Source organism: Lissotriton vulgaris, chromosome 2_1 (genome assembly GCF_964263255.1).
Source record: "Lissotriton vulgaris chromosome 2_1, aLisVul1.2, whole genome shotgun sequence".
NCBI lineage: Eukaryota > Metazoa > Chordata > Amphibia > Caudata > Salamandridae > Lissotriton > Lissotriton vulgaris.
The window spans coordinates 503921920-503944230 of record NC_141687.1 but is presented as its reverse complement, the minus strand read 5'-3'; the positions used below and the strand labels follow the sequence as shown (position 1 = coordinate 503944230).

General features: G+C 47.6%; 1 protein-coding gene across 1 annotated transcript in view; it reads left to right on the top strand.

Moving 5' to 3' along the window:
- DNAH7 (dynein axonemal heavy chain 7) overlaps positions 1-22311 on the top strand; it is a 1812153-nt gene that overhangs the window by 1529990 nt on the left and 259852 nt on the right. Inside the window, exon 61 of the mRNA XM_086955398.1 lies at positions 21989-22141. Coding sequence (XP_086811524.1) covers positions 21989-22141 — 153 coding nt within the window. The remainder of the gene's footprint in view (positions 1-21988; positions 22142-22311) is intronic.

Below are 22311 nucleotides of genomic sequence, written 5' to 3'. Positions count from 1 at the left end.
CTCCACTATGAATACCATCACCACCACCAATACCACCACCACAATACCATTAATACACCACTGATACATCCAGCAATACCACCACCAATACCACCACCACTAATATCCCCACCAATACCACCACCAATGTCACTACCACCAATATCAACACCACCACCAATACCACCACTACCAATACCAACAATACCGCCATCACCAATACCACTACCACCACCACCAATCAAATCCAACCCTTACCAATACAAATACCACCAACAGTACCACCAAAACCAATACAACCACCACCAATAGCCCCACTAATACCACCACCACCACTAATACCACTAATACCGCCACCAATACCACCACCAATACCACCACCACCAATACCACCAGTACCACCACCAATCCAACACAACCACCACCAATAGCACTAACACTACCACCAATACCACCAATACCACCACCAATACCACCAACACCAATTCCACCACTACCACCAATACCACCCCCACTAATACCACCATCACCACCACCATCAATACCACCACCAATAATACCACCACCAAGATCACCATGACCAATACCACCACCAATACCACCAGCACTACCACCACCAATACCATTACCACCACCACTAATACTACCACCAATACTGCCAACACCACCACCACCACCAGGGGCCAGGAACTCTGCCCTTTGCTTTCAAAATAGGTATTGTTACACTTCACAACATCTTGGACGCTTGAAGCAAACCCTAAATCCAGGCTTTTTTCACAATATTGACCCCAGCAGTTGTAATCTTAGCTGTAAGTACTGCTCTTTCTGATAGATACATCTGCCGTGTGGATTCCTCACCTTGTGAATATCCCCCTTGCGCCAGCAACATTCGGAAATTCTTTTTCGTAGCCTCGCGCCGACGTGGATAGGACGTCACAGAGACACGGCTCCGCTCGCGACTCCGCTGACGTCAACGACGCCTACAATAGGCCCACGCCGGCGTGATGACATCAGTTCCCTTTTTTCCGCGTCGTCAACGCTAACGGTTATCGGGAATCTCTGTAGCCTACTGGTACTTTGTTGCCGTTTTGTAACTTAATTCTGCTTCTCTGTATCCTGTCTCTTCGAGGATGTCATCCAAGAAGACTGGCTTCAAGCCCTGCAGGGAGTGCGGTAAAATGATGTCCATTACCGACCCCCATGAAGACTGCATCTGGTGTTTAAGTTCCGACCATGATGTGGAGGATTGTTCTTAGTGTCGGAAGATGAATCCGAAGGCCCTGAGGGAGAGAGAAGCCAAACTTCTGGTTGCGAAGGTGAAAGCTGGAAAGGAGAAGTCGTCGAGGTCTCGTTCTCGAAGGGCGAGGTCGAAGTCCAGGGCGAGGTCGAGGTCTGCTTCTCGAGAGAGGTCGTCTTCGAAGTCGGCGTCGGATCATGTTTCGAAGTCGAAGAAGAAGCACAAGAAGAGGAGACATGAGTCCCGACGTCGCTCTGGTAAGGAGTCGGGCTCGAGGTCGAGGTCGAGGTCACCGAAGAAGGTACGTTCGAAGGTGGTTACCCTCGAAGTCTCCGAGCATGAAGGTGAGGCCTCGCCTTCTGAGTCGCGTGGTCGGTCTCCATATCCGGCTCTGGATGCTTCACCGGTCCCGAATCCGTCTCCGGCGCCGTCCCCGGCCCGAGAAGAGGAAGAGGCCCGGGAGGACGTGGATTCTGCTCCTGTCGATGAACCGAATTCGATCCCTCAACAGGACCGGCCTGATGGTTTTCAGCCGCCCTTTCCTGCTCCAGGCCAGGAGGAGGGTGTGGTACCCCTCTGGTGCACCTTCGGGTCCCATGGGTCCTTTGGCTTTCAGCCTGGGAGTTCCTCACTCCTATCCTCCGGCTCCGTTTATGCCTTACATGCCGGCTCCGACGCCGCATTGTCAAATCCCGGCTCCGCCGAAGTCGTCGACGCCGATTCCGGCGTCGCCTGCTCCTGATCATCCTCGAGGGCATTCTTCTGTGCCGTCGGATTCGATACCGGCGCCGGCCCCGAATCCGTCGAAGCCGCTGGTGGATCCGGCTGCGAGGCGTGTAAAGGAGAGGTCAAGGAGAGAAGCACAACGCCTTTTGGAGGAGCAGAGTTATATGGGCTCACAGTCTGACGTCGAAGAAGGTGAACTAGAGGAGAGCTGTTTTGAGGAATTGGCGGATTCTGGGACCCTTGATTTCTCTCCAGAGTGGGAGTTGCCCTCAGGCTCAGGTGCTCCCTCTAAGGATATCCAGCCCTACCATCGGGTTATGAGAAAGGCTGCTGAGCTTCTTCAATTGACTCTGCCTACAGTGGAGTTCAAGTCTAATCTCCTCACAGAAGTCTTGCATTCTCCAAATTCTGTGGTTGAGCCTTTACTTCCATTCAATGATGCCTTGACTGATCCTATTATGGAGGTTTGGAAGAAACCTTTGTTGGCTCCTGCGGTATCAAAGAGTGTTGCAAGGAGGTACAGGGCCGCTCCTGAGGACCCGGCTTTTCTATCTTCACATCCTTCACCGGAGAGCCTGGTCATTCAGGCTGCCTGTTCTAAGAAGAGTCTTAGTGCCTTTCCGCAGGTTCCTTGTGAGAAGGAAGCAAAGAAACAGGACCAGGTGGCAAAAAAGACCTTTTCATCAGCTAGTATGGCCTTAAAGTCAACTAATGCCACATGCCTAATGGGGAGGTATGTGCATGCCCTGATGGACTCCTTGCGTATCCTGGCTCCTAAAATTCCTGACGCAAACCGGAAGGATTTTGAGGAGGTGATTAATGACACTCAGGCGGCAGCCCGCCAGGTAATTCAAAGTGGTCTGGACACTGCTGACTCTGTGGCTCGTATTATGGGCACCGCTGTTGCCACTAGGAGATCAGCCTGGTTGAGGTCATCGGACTTTTCGGCTGATGTTCAGGCGACTCTGCTTGATCTTCCTTTTGATGGCTCAGGTCTCTTTGGGAAAAAGGCGGATGCGGCTCTTGAGCGATTCAAGGATTGCAGAGCAACAGCGAAGTCTTTGGGCCTCCAGATCAGGGGCACTTCTTCCGGCAGAAGGTTCAGGGGCTTTGGTCGCTCCTTTCGGAATTTCCGGCAAGGCCAACAGCAGCAGCAGCAACAGCAGCAGCAGCAGCAGCAAAATTCAATGTACAGATCGTACAGGGGAAAACAAAGAGCGCGTCCTCGTGGACGTCAGCCCTCCTCTTCCTCCACCTCTTCCAACCCCCCTGCCGCAGAAAAGCAGCCCTAGATCCGCTATTCAGGATCATGTGGGTCCAGTTGGGGGTCCGCTTACCCATTTTCTACAAGATTGGGAATCGGTTACGACAGATCTTTGGGTTCTCAATCTTGTAGAAAATGGGTATGCCCTTCCCTTTCGGGAATTCCCCCCTCTTTACCCTCCTTGTCAAGGTTTTTGCACCCAGGAACATCTGTCTCTTCTGCAGGAGGAGGTTCTAACTCTGTTACGAAAGGGTGCGATAGAGGTGGTCCCAGAGCAGGAAAGGGGTCAGGGATGCTACTCCCGGTATTTCCTGATCCCCAAGAAGGATGGCAGGCTTCGTCCTATCCTGGACCTCAGGGTCTTGAATCTCTATCTGAAGCAGGAGAAATTCAAGATGCTCACCCTTGTTCAGGTTCTTCAAGCGTTGATGGAAGGAGACTGGATCGTGTCGCTCGACTTGCAGGATGCGTATTTCCATATTCCCATCCTGAAGTCGCACAGGAAGTATCTCCGTTTCACGGTTGGGTCGCAGCACTACCAGTTTGCGGTCCTTCCGTTTGGTCTTACTACTGCGCCTCGAGTCTTCACCAAGGTGATGGCGGTGGTGGCAGCTCATCTCAGGAGATCGGGGATACCTGTGTTCCCGTATTTGGACGACTGGCTGATCAAGGCGGAGTCGTCAGAGAAGGTGCTCCATCATCTGCAGGAGACAACTCAGTTGTTGTTCAGGTTGGGTTTTTGGATAAATGTACCCAAGTCTCACCTGGTGCCCTCCCAGCGCAACCTGTTCATAGGTGCCGTACTGGACACTACTATTTGTCGTGCATTCCCTCCACCTCAAAGGATTCGGGACGTACAGGAAATGATTCCTTTGTTTTACCCTGGAGCGGTCGTTCCAGTCCTGAAGGTCCTTCGCCTGCTCGGTCTGATGGCTTCTTGTATTCTCCTGGTCAACCATGCACGCTGGCACATGAGGGCACTCCAGTGGTGCCTCCGCAGGCAGTGGTATCAGCACAACGGAGATCTCGGGGAGTCGGTAAAGATCTCCAGAGAAACTGCAGCGGATCTGTCTTGGTGGAACGTGGAAGGCAACCTGTCGCAAGGGAAGCCTTTCCATCTACCTCCATCGGTGGCCATGGTGATAACGGATGCATCCACTCTAGGGTGGGGTGCTCATCTGGGGGATCTGGAGGTCAAGGGCTTTGGTCTCCGGAGGAAAGGTTGCTTCACATCAACCTTCTAGAGTTGCGGGCGATACGTTTGGCGCTCAAGGCCTTCCTCCCTTCCCTTCGCGGTCAGTCGATCCAAGTCCTGAGGGACAACACCGCGATGTGGTACATCAACAAGCAGGGAGGAGTGGGGTCGCAGTGTCTCTGCAGAGAGGCTCTGCGTCTCTGGTTCAGGACCACCAGATTTGTCTGATGGCAAATCATCTGGCCGGGGTTCTGAACGTGCGTGCAGACAGTCTCAGTCGGCAGTTCTCTGCCGACCACGAGTGGAGGCTCCATCCGGAGGTGGTTCGTCACGTCTTTCGGACGTGGGGGACTCCTCGGGTGGACCTGTTTGCCACTCGCGAGAATGCTCACTGCCCGTTATTCTGCAGTCTCCAGTATCCGATGCAAGGAGCCTTGGGGGACGCGTTTCTGTTGAGTTGGGGAAGTCGACTCCTTTACGCGTTTCCTCCCATACCCTTGATTCCTCGGGTTCTGAGGAAGATCCGCCAGGACCGGGCCCAAGTCATATTTATCGCCCCGGACTGGCCAAGAAGGGTGTGGTATACAGATCTACTCCACCTCTCCTCTCACCTGCCGCTCCGTCTCCCTCTATGGGCAGACCTCCTCTCTCAGATGGAGGGGCAGGTTCTACACCCCCACCTCCAGACATTGCACCTTCATGCCTGGAGATTGAACGGGGCAACCCGATTTCCTATTCTCTCACACCTGATGTGGTGGATGTCATTTTGTCTGCCAGACGTGACTCCACTCAGACTGTCTATTCTTATAGATGGTCTAGGTTTGTTGTTTGGTGTGGTGAGAATGATATTGACCCGTTGAGAGCCCATTTATCAGATGTGCTCCGGTTTGCTCTTTCTTTGGCGCAACAGGGGCTGGCGGTTGCCACAGTTAAGGGCTATCTTTCGGCGCTGTCGGCTTTTATTTGTTTGCCTGATCAGCCCTCTCTTTTTAAGTCACCTGTAGTCTTGAGGTTTTTGAAGGGTCTTGTAAGCAAGTTTCCTCCTACCCCTTTTATTGTACCTCAGTGGGACTTGAATCTTGTTCTGACTTTTCTGATGGGCTCTCCCTTTGAGCCTCTTCATAAATGTCCTATGAGGCTTTTAACCTTTAAGGCAGTTTTCCTAGTTGCAATTACCTCGGCAAGGAGGGTGAGTGAGCTTCAAGCTCTAAGTTCCAAGCCCCCGTTCCTGACCATGCATGCTGATCGGATGGTTCTAAGGACCAGGGCTGCTTTTCTTCCTAAGGTGGTGACTCCTTTCCACCTTGGTCAATCCATTACCCTCCCTACCTTTTATCCTCCCCCACACCCTTCCAAGGAGGAGGAGAGGTTGCACCGTCTGGACCCTAAGAGGGCGGTGTCTTTTTATTTGGACAGAACTAAAGACTGTCGCTTGGACGATCAACTCTTCATTGGCTTTGCTGGCTGCAAGAAGGGAAGAGCGGTCCATAAAAGAACTTTATCAAGATGGATCGTTCTGTGTATAAAGATCTGCTACTCTTTGGCCGGTAAGGAACCTCCAGAGGGTATTAGGGCTCATTCCACTAGAGCTAAGTCTACTACCTCTGCTTTGGCTAGAGGTGTTCCTGTGGAGGACATTTGTAGGGCGGCAACCTGGTCTTCCCTCCATACTTTCGCGAAGCATTACTGCTTGGATACCGAAGTCAGGAGGGACGGCCACTTTGCGCGCTCTGTCCTTCAGGATTTCCTGGTATAGAAGAGTGGACACCCTCCTCCGGGAGTGGGGACTGCTGTGGGACTCTATTCACAAGGTGAGGAATCCACACGGCAGATGTATCTATCAGAAGAACAAGTTACTCACCTTCGGTAACGCTTTTTCTGGTAGATACTATATCTGCCTGTGGATTCCTCACTGACCCACCCGCCTCCCCGTTGTCCACTCTTCTATGCCAGAGTTATTGTACTGTATTGTATATTTATTTTGATGTCAAGGAAATCTTTCATTTGCTTTCCTGCATTTGCTTTACACTGTGTGTTTTGCCTTGACTTTTGTATACTGTGTATACTTTGTATATATCTACTGTCATTGGTCCGTCCGTGTGCCTCGATGGCACGGAAAAAAGGCGCAACTGATGTCATCGCGCCGGCGTGGGCCTATTGTAGGCGTCGGTGACGTCAGCGGAGTCGCGAGCGGAGCCGTGTCTCTGTGACGTCCTATCCACGTCGGCGCGAGGCTACGAAAAAGAATTTCCGAATGTTGCTGGCGCAAGGGGGATATTCACAAGGTGAGGAATCCACAGGCAGATATAGTATCTACCAGAAAAAGCGTTACCGAAGGTAAGTAACTTGTTCTTTAGGCCACATAGTACCCTTCCCCATCCCTCTTCGGAAGAACCGCCGGCTGAAAGTTTCAAATTTTTCTAGCTCAAGTACAGACCATTACCTAAACATTCTGCTGAGTTGTCCATGTTGCTGTTAGGCGAAAGTCTGGATATTCTGTTGCTTACCGAAACTTGGACAAACTCCTACTCGGAGCCTGACATTGTCCAAGTACTCTACTCTGATTATTTTATACAGAGGCTAGATAGAGCAAAAGGCAATGGTGGCGGGTTTGCAATTATTTATAAAACCCATCTTATATGTCGAACTCTGGGGAGCCCTTTGACTGACTGTGAGAACCTCAATTTTTCGATAGGACTTACACCTATGTTCTCCCTGTCGGGCATTTTAATCTACTGACCTCCCGGACCCTTAGACCAGTTCCATAATTCCTTGTCAGAAACCGTTACTAAACTGGCAAGTACCTCCTCTAATTTTACCATCTTAGGCGACCTAAACATACACTTTAGTGACTCTGTAGCAGCCTGAGAACTTAACTCCGATCTCGCAGCTCTCCAATTTAATCAGAAAATGTCTTATTCAACACATTCTAAAAGGTACCTTCTCAACCAGTTTTTTTTCTAATGTACAACAATTACGATGTTTTGAAAACCCATTCCCATCCATTTCTCAGATTATTATCTAATCTCTCTCCATTGGTCCCCCAAGCTTGCTATTTCATCTGCTCTACCAATTAAGTAATACGCCGGCACTTGGTCTAAACTCATATTAGAAGAATGGGTCACAGTATCGGGAAATACCAAAACTTTCACTGACAGTGACCCTATATTAGCTAATGAGCAACTCAATAGCTGGATCGAGGGGTTTTTATACCAGGTTCTGCCCAAGAAGAATATTCAGATAAAGACAGGGCCTAATAGATCAGCCTGGTACACGCCTAATCTTCGCGAGCTGAAGCAAGCGTGTAAAAGCTGAGAGAAGCTGGAGGAAAGATTTTTCTCCCTGCAGGAAAAAGTAGTACAGGGATAATATTAAATTATACAAAGCTGAAATTAAAAAAGCCCAAGCTCATTACTTTGGTGAAAAAATAGCTGGTGTAGTAAATTCTCCTCGGGTGACTTTTACCATTGTTAAAAAAAACTCCTGAAAGCCTCTGACCCCTCAGACATCCATGAGGCCATTGATTGTCACTTCAACAAACTTGCTGACTATTTTTCTAACCTAATTCAAACTATTGTTGTTCCTTCTCCGATCCTTCTCCTACCCCCCTAACGGAGGAATCTAATATCGATAGTAAAGAACATTATTTAAATATGTGCCCCCATTGGACAAATGAGCATTTCAAGCTATCTTTGCATCACACTTTAATGTTTTGAAACTAGCAGATGAATCAGTCGGCCCTATAATAGTGGACCTGATCAATGCCTTGCTTTCCTCTGGAGTAGTCCCCCCTCCTGGAAAAGGCGTTGGTAAAAGAGTTACTGAAAAAAACGAGTTTAAACCCTGACTGCCTCAGTAATTACCAACCCATTTCGTTACTTCCCAGGGTTAGTAAAATGGCAGAAAAGTACTTCAACCAGATACTTTCCAGACACTTGGAATCAGGTAACCTTCTGCATGCGTCCCAAACTGGGTTTCGACCGGGCCAAAGGACTGAAACTGCCCTTTTGGCAGTCGTGGAAGACTCCAGAAGGATTCTGGATGCAGGAGGTTCTCTGGCTGTGCTGCTTTTAGCTCTTAGCACGGCCTATAACACAGTGAATGACCGTATCTTAGTCCAATGCCTCCAAAACATGGGCTTATCTTGAGTCGCTCTGCACTGGCTGCGATCCTTCCTGGAGGACAGATATTTTCAAGTACTTGAAGGCGAGGCCATGTCAAGCCCCCGGCCCCTCCACTGAGGGGTGCCCCAGGGCTTGTCATTGATTCCAACTCTCTTTAATATTTACATGGCCCCTTTTGTGGATATCGTACTCCCCTTTGGGGTTGATAAGCGTGGCTCAAATCCACCCGAGTGACTTACCGCACTCACCTATAGTAATTCTGTAAGAAGTCAGCCGGACAGTGGAGAAGAATAAACAAAGTATTTATTAGGCCACAAACTCCCATATGAGAGGGCCCTGTCCGACCATCACCCCAAAGAGTGCGTCGAGAGGACTGACTCTCTTCATCACAGCAGTACATTATAATGCAACACAGTTCATTAGGGTACGCCCCTTCTGGAAAATTACTGAAACCCAGACAGGGGAACAATGTCCTCATACAGTAGGCATCTGCACCTGCAAGGGATACATCACTATCTTTACTCAAGGCCGCGGAGCTAAGCTTCAGCGTCTCTGGGGCATGAGAATATTACTGATAAAGAGACTTGTTAGTTTCGGCCACAGTAAGCTGAGAAACGAAAACTGCTGTCTTAGGGAAATTCTCTATTCCTACGGGAGGGACAGATGAGCGAGTGCGACTCGCAGACACTGAGAGATACACAAAATGGAGGCACACAGGCTAAGCTAAGGAACTAATATCGTCACACTTATATTTGAATAATCAGGTAACAAGCGGGAATAATATAAAACGTGTATATATACGTACTCCATCAGTTAGTCATATGATGCTAACTCACATATGAAAATAAGGATGGTTGGGGCATCGAAAAGTGAATTCTATCAGACCCTCCTTTTAGCATCATTGGCTAACTGCAGCCATATATTTATTTGCCAAAAGGTAGCGCCTTCACATCCATTCTAAGGGCAGAGCATCATATTTATTCAAAAACATAATCTGCAATAAACATCATCCAATTTGCATCAGGAATGTCAGTAATGATAGAGGCAGTGTATTGACCCGACACCTTCTTTCGTGGTCGCAAATTCGTAGCACACATTGAGCAACATGGGGGAAGGCAGTATACACAAAGGCAACATGTCAGTATTATGCTCACCACACCAGCTAAACCCATCAATATTTTCCAACCCCAAGAGGAGAAAGCGCCCCAGAGCCACCCTTGTAAGGACCATGTCCCGTTATCCTGATGGAGTTCAGTCGCTAATCTATGGAGTTTCTGTACTGCCAAGTTAACAGTCGGAGCTGAGTCTGGAATATACACACAACAAGACGTCCCCATGACGCGACAGGCCCCGCCCCTATCTGCCAGGATGACGTCAAGCACCATCCTATTCTAAATCGTGAATAATCTCATAGCCTGAATCTCAACTGACATGTTAGTCGCAATGTCAGCTTCAGTAAGAATTACCTTTTCCATCACCCTGGACAGTCGTCGAATGGCCCTACTATTAAATATCGGACCCCAGAAAGGCAGAAGGCCCATAGAAAAATCAGTCCATTGCTGTAGAGAGGTGTCCGTCTGGTCAACGTCATCTACCTGAAGTTCCCTCCTTTTACGCTGCTCTTGTGGACTGGGAAACCTACGATGAGTCTTGTGATAGTCGGAGGGTGCCACATATACAGGAGGAATCATATAGGCTAAGTAACATACCCCACCCCAACCTTCAGGCAACCATAAGTATCCATTATCTCCACACACAAAATAGATACTGGGGGGAGTAACCAAAGAGGGGCTGAGAGGCAAACGTATTAATGCCGTCACGTTACAAGAACTATTACCAACCTTGATGGGGCCCCTACCCTCTATACAAAAGAATGGTGGCGGACCCACTACAGCCACGGGTATCAGAGACTTAACGCTGTCATTTCCCTTTGGTGGGTGTCTGTAAGACAAGGAGGAATTCAGTTGTAAAAAGCTTTCCCTAACTTTGTCAGTGTCATTTGGAATTAAAAACCGGCCCACCTTTTTCTCACACGTCTCTATAAATGTCTGATCAAAACGTCCGTCAGTATATATCCGTCCAAGGGAAGAGGGAGGCAGAGGACGTACTCGCATTGTCATTGTCGATCCCCTATTCTGTAGTCGAGGAGTCAGAAAATCTGGCTGCTGAAAATATTTGACAAGACCTATGAGAGTATACCACCCCATACAACTATTCACAGGTGTCAAAGGAAGCGCTAGAAATCTATCCTTCTTGTAGGCAGCAGAAGGTAGGAGCCCGCAAACCCAACAATCCGTAAGGTTTGTGGTGGCATGAGCATGGTGCAAAGTCTTTATAAAAACATTTTCTTTATAACCTCGTCTAAGCATTCGTTCACCATAATCTACAGTAATAATGTTATGTTCAGGAACAGCAGTAGGTGTGGGTGCAAACACATGAACGGGATAGGCTTTATCCAAGAAAAACAATATACCAAGAGCCACTAGGAAAGCAATGAGCACTATAATAAGGAGTACTATTTTTCCCTTTCGGGAAAGGGCCAACCAGGGGGGAGCAGGCAAGGGTCTTCGAGGAGCCGCGAAGGGCTGCTCCTCATCAGGGATGGGGCGACCAAAAGGGTACATATTTGAAATTGCAAAAATATATCAAAAAATGGAAAAAACACTTCTAAAAAAAATAGTCCCAGACTATCCGCCGAAACCGGCCAGAGGAGTTCTTCAACCCTAAAAAGGGATCTTCTCCCTGTGCCCTTCAAAGCCTCACAGGCAGGCTTTTACCGTCCATACCTTAATCCCACGTCGCTTGACGCACAGCAATTGAAACAGAGGAGCACTTAATCTGGGCCCCTCACCACTCTACAGTCTCATAGAACACAATCTTCGGCTAAACACCAGGGCTCTTACAAGTCCATCCTACCACTAAATCTTCTTTGTATCAGAATGTCCACTAAGCCCTTCTTCCAGTGTTTAGTCCAGTACACTGTCACTTTTTCCGGGGCCGCAGATTATAGCGAGTGCTCCCTCGCACTTCGGGGTCAGTAAACAAAACAGGTGTATCTAATGCAGGTACTGAACTCTCTGACGCCTTTTCACTAGTAGCTACGGGAGTAACAGAGCTGGCCGAAGCACTTTGTTCTGCCGGAGACCTTGCGTTCGTCTTTTCACCTTGCTCCTCTCCCCTCAGTGAAGCATCCGAGAAGGGAACGTATCTGGGTAATTGCTCGTGTTCCTCATCAGCAATGCCTTCTCTTACCCATTGGTCGTAGGGTAACGGTAGCGGAACTTTCTTCACGTGCGATGCATGCGTCCACGCCTTCCTGCCTTCCACTCAAAGTGCGGTACGTGTAGTGAGGAGCACCTGTCGAGGCTCCGACCACCTGGGCTCCAGACAGGATTTCCGTTGGTATTTTCTTACGACGACCCAGTCCCCTGGGTGGATGGAGTGTCCAGGCCCCTCCGGCAACGGCTTCAGGGTGTCTGCTACCTGCTGATGAATATAACGAAGATCTTTAGTCAAAGCATACAAGTAGTCTATCAACAGAGGGTACTGTATTTCAGAGAAACATTTGGGCCTGGGTACTCCCCAAACGTTGGCCGGACGGCCAAATATTACTTCGTGAGGGGAGACACCCGTTCTGGAGTTAACAGTTACTCTGGTAGAAAGCAAGGCTAAAGGAAGGGCATCTGGCCAACGGAGTCCTGTACTCTCCTGTATTTTGGCCATCTTTAATTTTAGCGTTCCGTTAAACCGTTCCACAAGTCCTGCGGCCTGAGGATGTTGGGCCGCGTGGAACTTTTGGGAAATCTGTAAGCCTTTACATATCTGCTTCATCAATTCAGCATTAAAGGACGTGCCATTATCACTCCAGATCACCCTAGGCAATCCGAAGCGAGAAAAGTATTCCTTAATCAGCATTTTTGCAGTAGAAATGGCTGTACAATCTTTTGTTGGAAATGCCTCCACCCATCTGCTGAAAGCGCATACAACCACCAAGACGTATTTGAGATTTTTGACCCTTTCCATTTCAATATAATCCATCTGAATCACCTCAAAAGGGAAAGAGGGAGGTGCAAAATTTCCCACTGGGACAGGGGTACCTTTTCCTGGATTGTGCCTCAAACATACCATGCACTGTCGGACCAAGTGAGTCGCCACTTTAGAGATATTTTTATTGCTCCACACTGGGTCCAACAGCTTGCATATACCCTTGGCGCTAATATGTGCAGGCCCATGAGCCATCGTCACCACTGGAAGGACATATGCGTTCTGAAGTAACCATCGTCTCTTATCGGTCACATCCGTCCAACATTCATCAGCATCCAATCGCCCCCCACCATCCTTCCATGTCCTCAATTCATCTTCAGTCGCTTTCTCTTGTATATTTTTCACACTCTGTACAGTATCTGCAAACATGTTAACATCTGGCACCCATCTAGCTGGGCCAGCCACAAACATCCGTGGTAATTTTGTCCGAGCAGTCTCTTTTGCCGTTTCGTCTGCAAAGGCATTGCCTCATCCCACATCATCCACTATTGTCTTGTGTGCGCTACACTTTATCACAGCCAATCGCTTGGGTAACGTCAATGCTGCTAACAGTCGTAATATCAGCGGACCATGCTGTATGCGTTGTCCATGTGAAGTCAGAAATCCCCGTTCTGCCCACAGTCGCCCATAATTATGAGCCACGCCAAAGGCGTGTTGGCTGTCAGTATAAATGTTCACGTCCAGTCCCTCACTCAATTCACATGCTCTCAGTAAAGCTATAATTTCTGCAGCTTGGGCCGAATTGTAAGGTATCCTAGAGGTCTCCACTACCGTCTGTAATGTCGTTATTGCATATGCTGCTGTCGATGTACCATCTGCAAGTTTGAAACAAGACCCATCCACATACAACTCCCCATCCGGTTCGTCTAAGGGCTTGTCCGTCAGATCCACCCTCCCCTTTGTCTCTTCTTCTGTCCGAAACAAACAGTCATGTATGTCATCGTCCTTTGTATCCGTGGGGATAGGTAACAATGTGGCAGGATTCAGTGTAGCACACCTTTTTATCGTCACATGGGGTACAAAGAGGGTCATCTCATAACCGGTAAGACGAGCACTCGTTAAATGCTGCGTCTGTGTTCTGTTTAGTAAAATGTCCACAGCATGCGGTACCATTACTGTGAGGTCTGAACCCAATACAAGCCCTGCCGATTGTCTTATAGAGACCGCAGCAGCCGCCGTGGCTCTCAGACAACTCGGCAGCGCTCTTGCCACATTGTCGAGCATTGCAGAAAAGTAAGCGCAGGGTCTCTGTTTCCCTCCAAAACATTGTGTTAAGACAGACAACGCGCAACCTTACGCCTCGTGTACATAAAGAACAAAAGGCTTCTGGTAATCAGGTGTTCCTAGAACGGGTGCAGAACATAAAGCAGTTTTTAGTGACTCAAACGCTTCCTGACATGCAGGGGTCCAGGGTAGGGGTTCGCGCACTTCTTTGGTAGTCAGATACAATAGGGGTTTTGTTAGTAACGCATAATTAGGTATCCACTGGCGACAATACGATGTTATGCCCAAGAATGCGCGCACCTCTCGCTGCGTGTTAGGTACCTTCATATTAGTTATCGCTTTTATGCGCTCTGGCGTCAATCTCCTCCCCACTTTCGAAAGGAGGTGACCTAGGTAGGTAACCTCCGTTCGACAGTATTGAAACTTTGGAAGGGACACCTTATGTCCCCTTTTTGCCAAATGATGCAGTAATTTAATTGTAGCATCCCGACAACCCTTCTCGTCGTCCGATGCAATCAGGATATCATCCACATATTGCAACATAACGTTGCCAGGTGGAAGTTCCAGTTCATCCAATTGTGCTTTCAGTGCTTGACTATATATGCTCGGACTTTCTGTGTAACCTTGGGGAATTCTCTTAAATCTGAAGCTTCGGCCAGCCAATGAGATTCCGAAGAGGAAACGGCTGTCTTCATGTACTGGGATACTGAAGAAAGCATTCTTCAGATCCAGAACAGAAAAATATTTAGCAGATGGGGGAATCATTGTCAATATCGTAGTGATGTCCGAGACCACTGGGTATTGTGGCTCCACTACTCTATTCACATGGCGTAAATCAATCACAAACCTATATACATCAGGAGTATTATCTGTAGCTTCAGGCGACCGTCTTTTAAGGATCGGCAATATGGGGCTGTTACATATGTTCGAATCCGTCTCTTCCACTACACCTGACCGAATCAAATCTTGTATTATTTGCAACAGGGCTTTCTCTCCCTCCCTAGGAATTCTGTACTGTGGTACCCTGGGTAGTTTCGCTCCCACCTTTACCCTTATTGTTACCGGGGCGATATCCATTTTACCCACATCTGTATCATTGACAGCCCACAAACTGTCGGGTATCCCTTCAAATTCAGGTGGTAATGGGTCATCTTTAGAAAAACATTGTAGTGGGCGAGCAACAGTCGGGCCTAACGTGAGGTACACGCCGTCCGGAGAACAATAAATGGTGGCGTGCAACCTCTTCAATAAGTCTAAGCCCAGTAAATTTTCTCCACAATTCGATGTCAATAAAAACGGTGAATCAACAGTGAAAGGACCAATCGTTAATGTAAGGGGTTTGGAAATGGGGCTAATCACCGGGGTACCTGAAAAACCCACAGAGATATTATTCTTGCCAGACAGAGCTGCCCCGGGGACCCGAGAATGAGCCACTGAACTTTTCGTTGCACCCGTATCCACTAGAAATTTCTGCTGAGACCCCAATAAGTCTGCCTCGACATAGGTTCCCTTCTGATCAACTTCCACGGGCACTGGTCCCTCGCTCTGTCCTACGCTGTCCTAGTTATGGGAGAACCCTGTCAGATCGTCCACAGAGTAGTCATCATTATAATACTGACCACTGCCCCTTTGCAGCTGTTGCCTGTCTGCGCCATTGTCGAAATAATTACCTCCTGGCCTCCCGCCTCCATCTGACCGCACATTCTGTCTCCCGGAGTCACCACTACCTCTTCCTCGCCCTCTCCCTGGACCGGCATTCGACTGAAACAGAGGGCAATCCCTCCACCAATGCCCCTCTTGCTTACACTTCGCACACTGATTCGGGCCCAGTCTTTCCCTACTGTCACCCCTGCCTTAGCCGCCACCTCCACGCCCTGGTGCCGCACCTCTTCCTCGACCCCTCGACACTTGCTGTAACAAAACCCTAGTCTTCAAATCCTTAGCCTTCTTTTCCTGCTTGTCCTTACTCTCATTTTCTCTATGTTCATAATACTGAGCCATGCTAAGAATACCAGAGGGAGAGGACGTCGTCCACGTGCTCTCCGACGCTTGCAATCTTGCTGAAATCTCAGGCAACAAGTTCATGACAAACCTATTAACAAAAAGTCGCAACCCTCCATCCTGTGACACATCTTGCCCACTAAAATCCATGAACGTCTCTTCAAACCTCGTAAAGAAGTCCGAGACTGCCTCATCCTTTTTCTGCTTACAAGCCGTCAACTTGTCCCAGTCTACCTTCTTCGGGGGAATGAGAGCGTGCATGTATTTTATTATGCTCCCCGGAAACGCCAAAATCTCGGCTTTCGGCTTTTCTCCTGGCTTACGTTCCTTATCCCAATCCTGCAACTCCTGCCACGTACCACCTAGTTCTTCCGAATGATCTGTGCCCTTTACCTGGCGCCAGACATCGACCGGGACCAGAAGTCCAAAAAACAGTTCAACATCAGCTAAAGTCATTACAGTGGAAGACGCAGCTTCCGTCAATTCTTTATAGTATGCAGTCGGGTTCTTTCTAGAATCCGGCAACTGGGCCTTTAAAGCTAATACCTCACTTCTCTTCCATGGTGTATACACCCACTGCTCCTGGAAATGTGCATCTATCCTATTCCTGGTGACAGCCTTCGTGACTGGGTCTACCATCTCGGGTATCTCGGGATGAAAGATAGGGTGCACTTCACGCATTGGATGCATACCTGGAAAGTGGGGCGCACCTGCAGAGGGCAATTCATTTCTATACTGCAATAAGGCACGTAAACTGCGCATCACCTCCTTCACCCCAGTATTCGTTCTGTAGGCTCCGCTCTGTATATCTCGTAAAGTCGCCGGAGCCACACCTCCATACCCCTGCTCCCATAATGTTATTAATACATTTGACATGTGCCACAAAGCGTGCTGTTGCATCAAGGGCTCAAAATCTTTCATTGTAGACCAAATGTCTTCAAACGAATAAATGTTATTCCTAGCCCACTGGCACGCCTGGTTGGCCACTATACTTTTCTCATCCAAACCAACCGTAGAACGCGTAAGCAACTTCCGTACCTGTGAGAGCAGTCCACTACCTGCGCCTCGACTCGGCGTTGACATCTCCTGACTAGGGGTGGTGCTAGCTTAAACAGTAGGGAGTGCTAAAGAGAATTGGGAGGGAGTGGGTGAAGTGGTCTGGAGCAAAGAAACGAGGGGTGTTGAGGGCGGGGAAGCAGAAATTGCTGCGCCATGTTGGTGCAGGGCACTTGCCAATGGATCCAGAACCCCACTAGTAGAGGCGGGAGCTGGCAGAGAGGGATACAATGACTGCGGAGCATAAGGAGGAGGGGGCCGAGTACTCAAAATGTCTTCCATCTCATCCTGTTCATCCTCTCGTACTACATAACTTTTATTTTCTTTCAACCTGCAAAGCCTATCTGCGCGCTCCAACCGCTGCTCATTCTCATTCTTGGTATGTTCTCTCGCTTTCTGCGCCATTGTCTGCGCGGACTTTTTAAAAGCCTCTTTCTCTTCTCTCAACTTACGTTTCCTGGCTTCCTTTTGCCACACTCTTAAAGAATCAAACATGCTTTGACGGCTACGCCTAGCAAACAATTTGTCCTGCAAATAATCCAATTTAGCTTCTTCAAAAGAGCCCGTCAAGGGCCACTGCAAATCCACATTGTCAGCGGTGTATCGATGCCATAGAGTGCCAAACAAAATCGGGGGCAATCCATGCTTGATATACATATCAAAGCTTGGAGTGCCCTCAGGGGGTGCAGGTTGGCTCTCAGCCAACCTGGAATCTGAGGGGCGACAACAGCATCCAAAACATCGTAACTTACTGAAACACGGCATCTCTACCTTGGTGTAAAATAAAACACTTCCCCACAAACTCCGTTACCTTGAATCGCTAGCTCGAGCTCATTTACACACACATAATATGCATTAGGACACACATACACATATAAAATTCTTCCAAACACGTGTTACCAAATGGGACAAGGCCCGTCGACCAAGTCCTGGGGAACCTGGACCCTACCGCAGACCGAACAGTACACTAACTGTTCTGAGGATGGAGAACACATCCGCTCCCCGTGCGGCACTACGGATCACTGCGCACTTTACCACGGGAGACCCAGGACTCACCTCCACTGAACCACCACTCTAGGAGTTCAGGGTAAGTTCGGGAGTCCACCCGCAATGAGCCACGCCTTCAACACAGTACCACCCGGTCGGATTACTACAAACAATATATCCAGATATTCTCCCACCCTCGTTAAGTCTGTCAGAGCACCTGCTCGCACTCTGAGTTCCCCGGAGCACACTAGCCCCAGGAGCACACCGGCTCCTCAAACCACCGGAGACACCCTAGTCTCCCGGAACACTCCAGTTCCTTAAACAATCACAGGTGGACCACTCACCTTCCGTAGGCGGTACCGACCTCTACCGTTCTCCACCTCCGGCTGCCAGGACCAACACGGTCAGCTCCAGGTTCCGCCTTCTGGACCCCGGCGTAAGATCCGAACCGGGACCTCTCCCGATCAGCAGGGTGGAGCAGCGCTGCGAGAACCAAGCTCGGCATCAGATGGGTACCCAGGCCCACCATGCCGACCAGCGGGTCCCCGGTCTTCAGCTACCCACCTACGGGTGAGAAAGATCTTTATCGCGGGGTCCCTATTCGGGCGCCATCTGATAAGCGTGGCTCAAATCCACCCGAGTGACTTACCGCACTCACCTATAGTAATTCTGTAAGAAGTCAGCCGGACAGTGGAGAAGAATAAACAAAGTATTTATTAGGCCACAAACTCCCATATGAGAGGGCCCTGTCCGACCATCACCCCAAAGAGTGCGTCGAGAGGACTGACTCTCTTCATCACAGCAGTACATTATAATGCAACACAGTTCATTAGGGTACGCCCCTTCTGGAAAATTACTGAAACCCAGACAGGGGAACAATGTCCTCATACAGTAGGCATCTGCACCTGCAAGGGATACATCGCTATCTTTACTCAAGGCCGCGGAGCTAGGCTTCAGCGTCTCTGGGGCATGAGAATATTACTGATAAAGAGACTTGTTAGTTTCGGCCACAGTAAGCTGAGAAACGAAAACTGCTGTCTTAGGGAAATTCTCTATTCCTACGGGAGGGGCAGATGAGCGAGTGCGACTCGCAGACACTGAGAGATACACAAAATGGAGGCACACAGGCTAAGCTAAGGAACTAATATCGTCACACTTATATTTGAATAATCAGGTAACAAGCGGGAATAATATAAAACGTGTATATATACGTACTCCATCAGTTAGTCATATGATGCTAACTCACATATGAAAATAAGGATGGTTGGGGCATCGAAAAGTGAATTCTATCAGGGTACATATTGTCATTTATGTGGACAACACCCAATTGGTGGTGGCCTTAAACCATAAGGACAGAGCCCCCACCCGTCTTGGCCCTTGCCTTGAAGAAGTGACTAGATGGATACAACATTCCCATTTAAAACTCAATGGAGAGAAAACTGAGCTTATGCTCCTTGGTAATTCCTCCCCTTCTGAGGTAGCTCTCCCGTGACCAGTATGTACGAGTCCCGTCCCAGCCCCTAAACCGGAGATAAAGAGCCTCGGTTTCTGGCTGGACGCTGAGTTTTGCTTTAAATCTCAAGCTAGAAGGGTTGTCGCATCTTGCTTTGGCATACCAAAAATGTTTCTTAAAATACTCCCTTTGCTACCCACTCAAGCAAGAAAGCTTGTATTACTGAAACGCCCTGCATCTAGGCGCCCCTTGCTCGGTCCCGGCTAAGCTTCAAACAGTGATGTTAAAATTACGTCCATTCCTTTGTCCAATCGTTTATTTTGACAAGGAAGGTGCAAAGTTAAAAATAGTGGGGTTGCTCAAGGGGATGTGTTAATGTCACTTTTAGAAAGTTAAGCAAACAAAAGGAGATGATGGACAGAGGGCTGAAACTTTTCAGACACTCACCCCCAGGCACAAATCTGGGTTGAATCCATCCTCGTTCTTTAGCTCACTTCCCTTCTCAGTACCGACCCAGCTATATGCAAATCAGTCGACCCTGTGCCTTATGGGAACAGTCCAGTCCGAGCTGCCAAGCCAGGTCTTCATTGACCCTGAAACAAGCATCCTGGAACCGGTTACGTGGGAACACCCCTGATCAGCCAGGCTAGCTTGAATCCAGTGGCAAAGTGAGTAAGGGACCCACGTCTGGGCATACCCTGACAATTTAGGGCAAACAAAGCAAATACAAGTAGATGATGGACGGAGCGCTGAAAGTTATCAGACACTCCCCCTCTCAGTCACAGATCTGAGTTTAATCCATCATCGTTCTTTAGCTCACTTCGTCACCTCAGTTCCGACCCAGCTATATGCAAATTAGTCTTGAGCCAGTGCCTCATGGGAACAATAACAATGCCTTTTATTTATGTGATGTTTTTAAAACAGATAAATAAAAACCATTGTCATTTACAATGCCAACAGCTTAAACTCTCGTAAATGCAAAACCTATTGTATTGCAAATGCGTGCTATACATATATTTTTTTTAAAGCTCTAAGAGAGAGTGTGTCCTGCCTGCAACAGCAGGTAGGACAAAGTTATTTGAGAAAATACTGCTCGGAGGCTGTAATTAAAGAGCATGAGACAAGGTGGTACCAATGAACAGCCACAGTTTACAGTGGACTATGAAAAATATGGGTGTGTGAGTGGGCGGAGCTTCAAGTCCCTACCTCAATAAAGCATGCCTCGCAGCGCATGCGCTGCCCAGGCTCGACCTAAAAATGGTGCAGGCGTGAATGATTGTGATCAAAACCTATTCAAATTAAACATTTGATCTGAGGAATTGATCTTCGGTTCGCAGTGTCAAACCATTTTATAAATCTGGATTCAAAAAACTGTAATTGTCTTTCCATATTGCCACCTTGTTGATCTTTTTCAATTTTAGCTAATATGGTCCATTTGAGATCAATGACAGCGTGTCTTGACTCCTTGGAGGTAATGGCAAGGGTGGCAGTCATGCCGTCGCAGTTCATGCAGGACATATGTTGCTTTATACGTTTCCTAATTTATTTGGTTTTCATGCCTATGTACGACCTGCACGTGCAGTATCTGAGTTTCCACGGTTCGGTTCATGCCATCTAGATTGGACATCATGTAATATGAACAGGACATTCATCTTCATTCAATCTGCCGGTAATTAGCAGGAAATGGTTTATCAATACTTTAACTCCTATATATAGTTATTCAATAATGGGAGACAAATGTAAAGGAATATTTTGAAGTCTAATAGGAGTGTCATTCACTTGTTTGTTTGCCTGCAGATTTAAATAAAATACATTGAAATGGTTGTTTACCTATGTATCAAGCTTACATTCATTGCACGCCTCGATATTTTTCCAGATGTTAATTTGTTTAGGTATTTGTGAATTAGCTTCTCATTCTAATGAACCTGCCGTATGATAGGGAACATTTGGTTGTAGAACATTGTCTCACTCGTGTCTTTTAAAAATCTATTTGTTCTGTATCTTGGTTTGAAGTAGATTAAAAGTAACAGACAGCACACTATAAAAATCTAAAATAGATGAATACATAAAGGTCGATCCAAATCGAATTAAATGTTACTCAAACCTATCACTGTTTAAGTTAAGCTGTAACATAGAAAATATACAAAGATAGAAATGGGTGTCTGTGCTTGTTCCTAAAAATGTAAGGATGTAAGGACTTTTTGGGTTAACCCTGTCCTTACTTAACGCTTTCATGAAAGAGTCATATTTAGGCACAAATGTCAATAAATGCAGGCCGGATAGTGTAAATGTTACGAAATACCAGTGACATTTATCTAAAGGTCTCGTTGCTTTTAAATGTCAAGTCTACACTTTGAAAGGTACTCAGTGGTTGATGCTAGCAATCCGACCCCACACTACAGAACAAGTCAGAAGTAAAATATCTTTTAACTGTATTCCATTTTTCATAGTTGCCTTTTTTTCGTAGGCCTGCTACTTTAGAAGGTAAGTGCACAGTGAAAATATTTCAACAAAATACCAATATTTTTTTCTGGTTAGTTGTCGAACCCACGACTCTGATCCTCAAGCCCCAGAATGTAATTATTTCTCAATTCAAATACTTAAAAAGCAGTGGATATATAATCACAATGTTGCTAAATATGTTCTCTTCTCTCTTCTCCTCGCTTCTTTCCTATCCCCAAAAAAAACATTTTTGTAGGGGTTGGTAGTTATGTCTGCTGAACTGGAAGAGGTTGTTAACAGTATTCTTAAAGGCAAAATTCCTGGGATGTGGATGAAAAAATCTTACCCCAGTCTCAAACCACTTGGAAGTTACGTCAATGATTTTCTCACCAGATTAAAATTCTTACAGGTAAGAAGCCTCCTCCTTTAATTTGTCTGAACTGCAAAAAGTGAATGCCCCAGGTAAAAATGGGTTAGGTTTCTCATCTATTTTAGTTCCCTGTTTATGATGACGTTTCTTCATGTTCTTCTGTTGGTCCCGTCCACTGAAAGTTTCAATTTCATTTTGTATTTATTGGA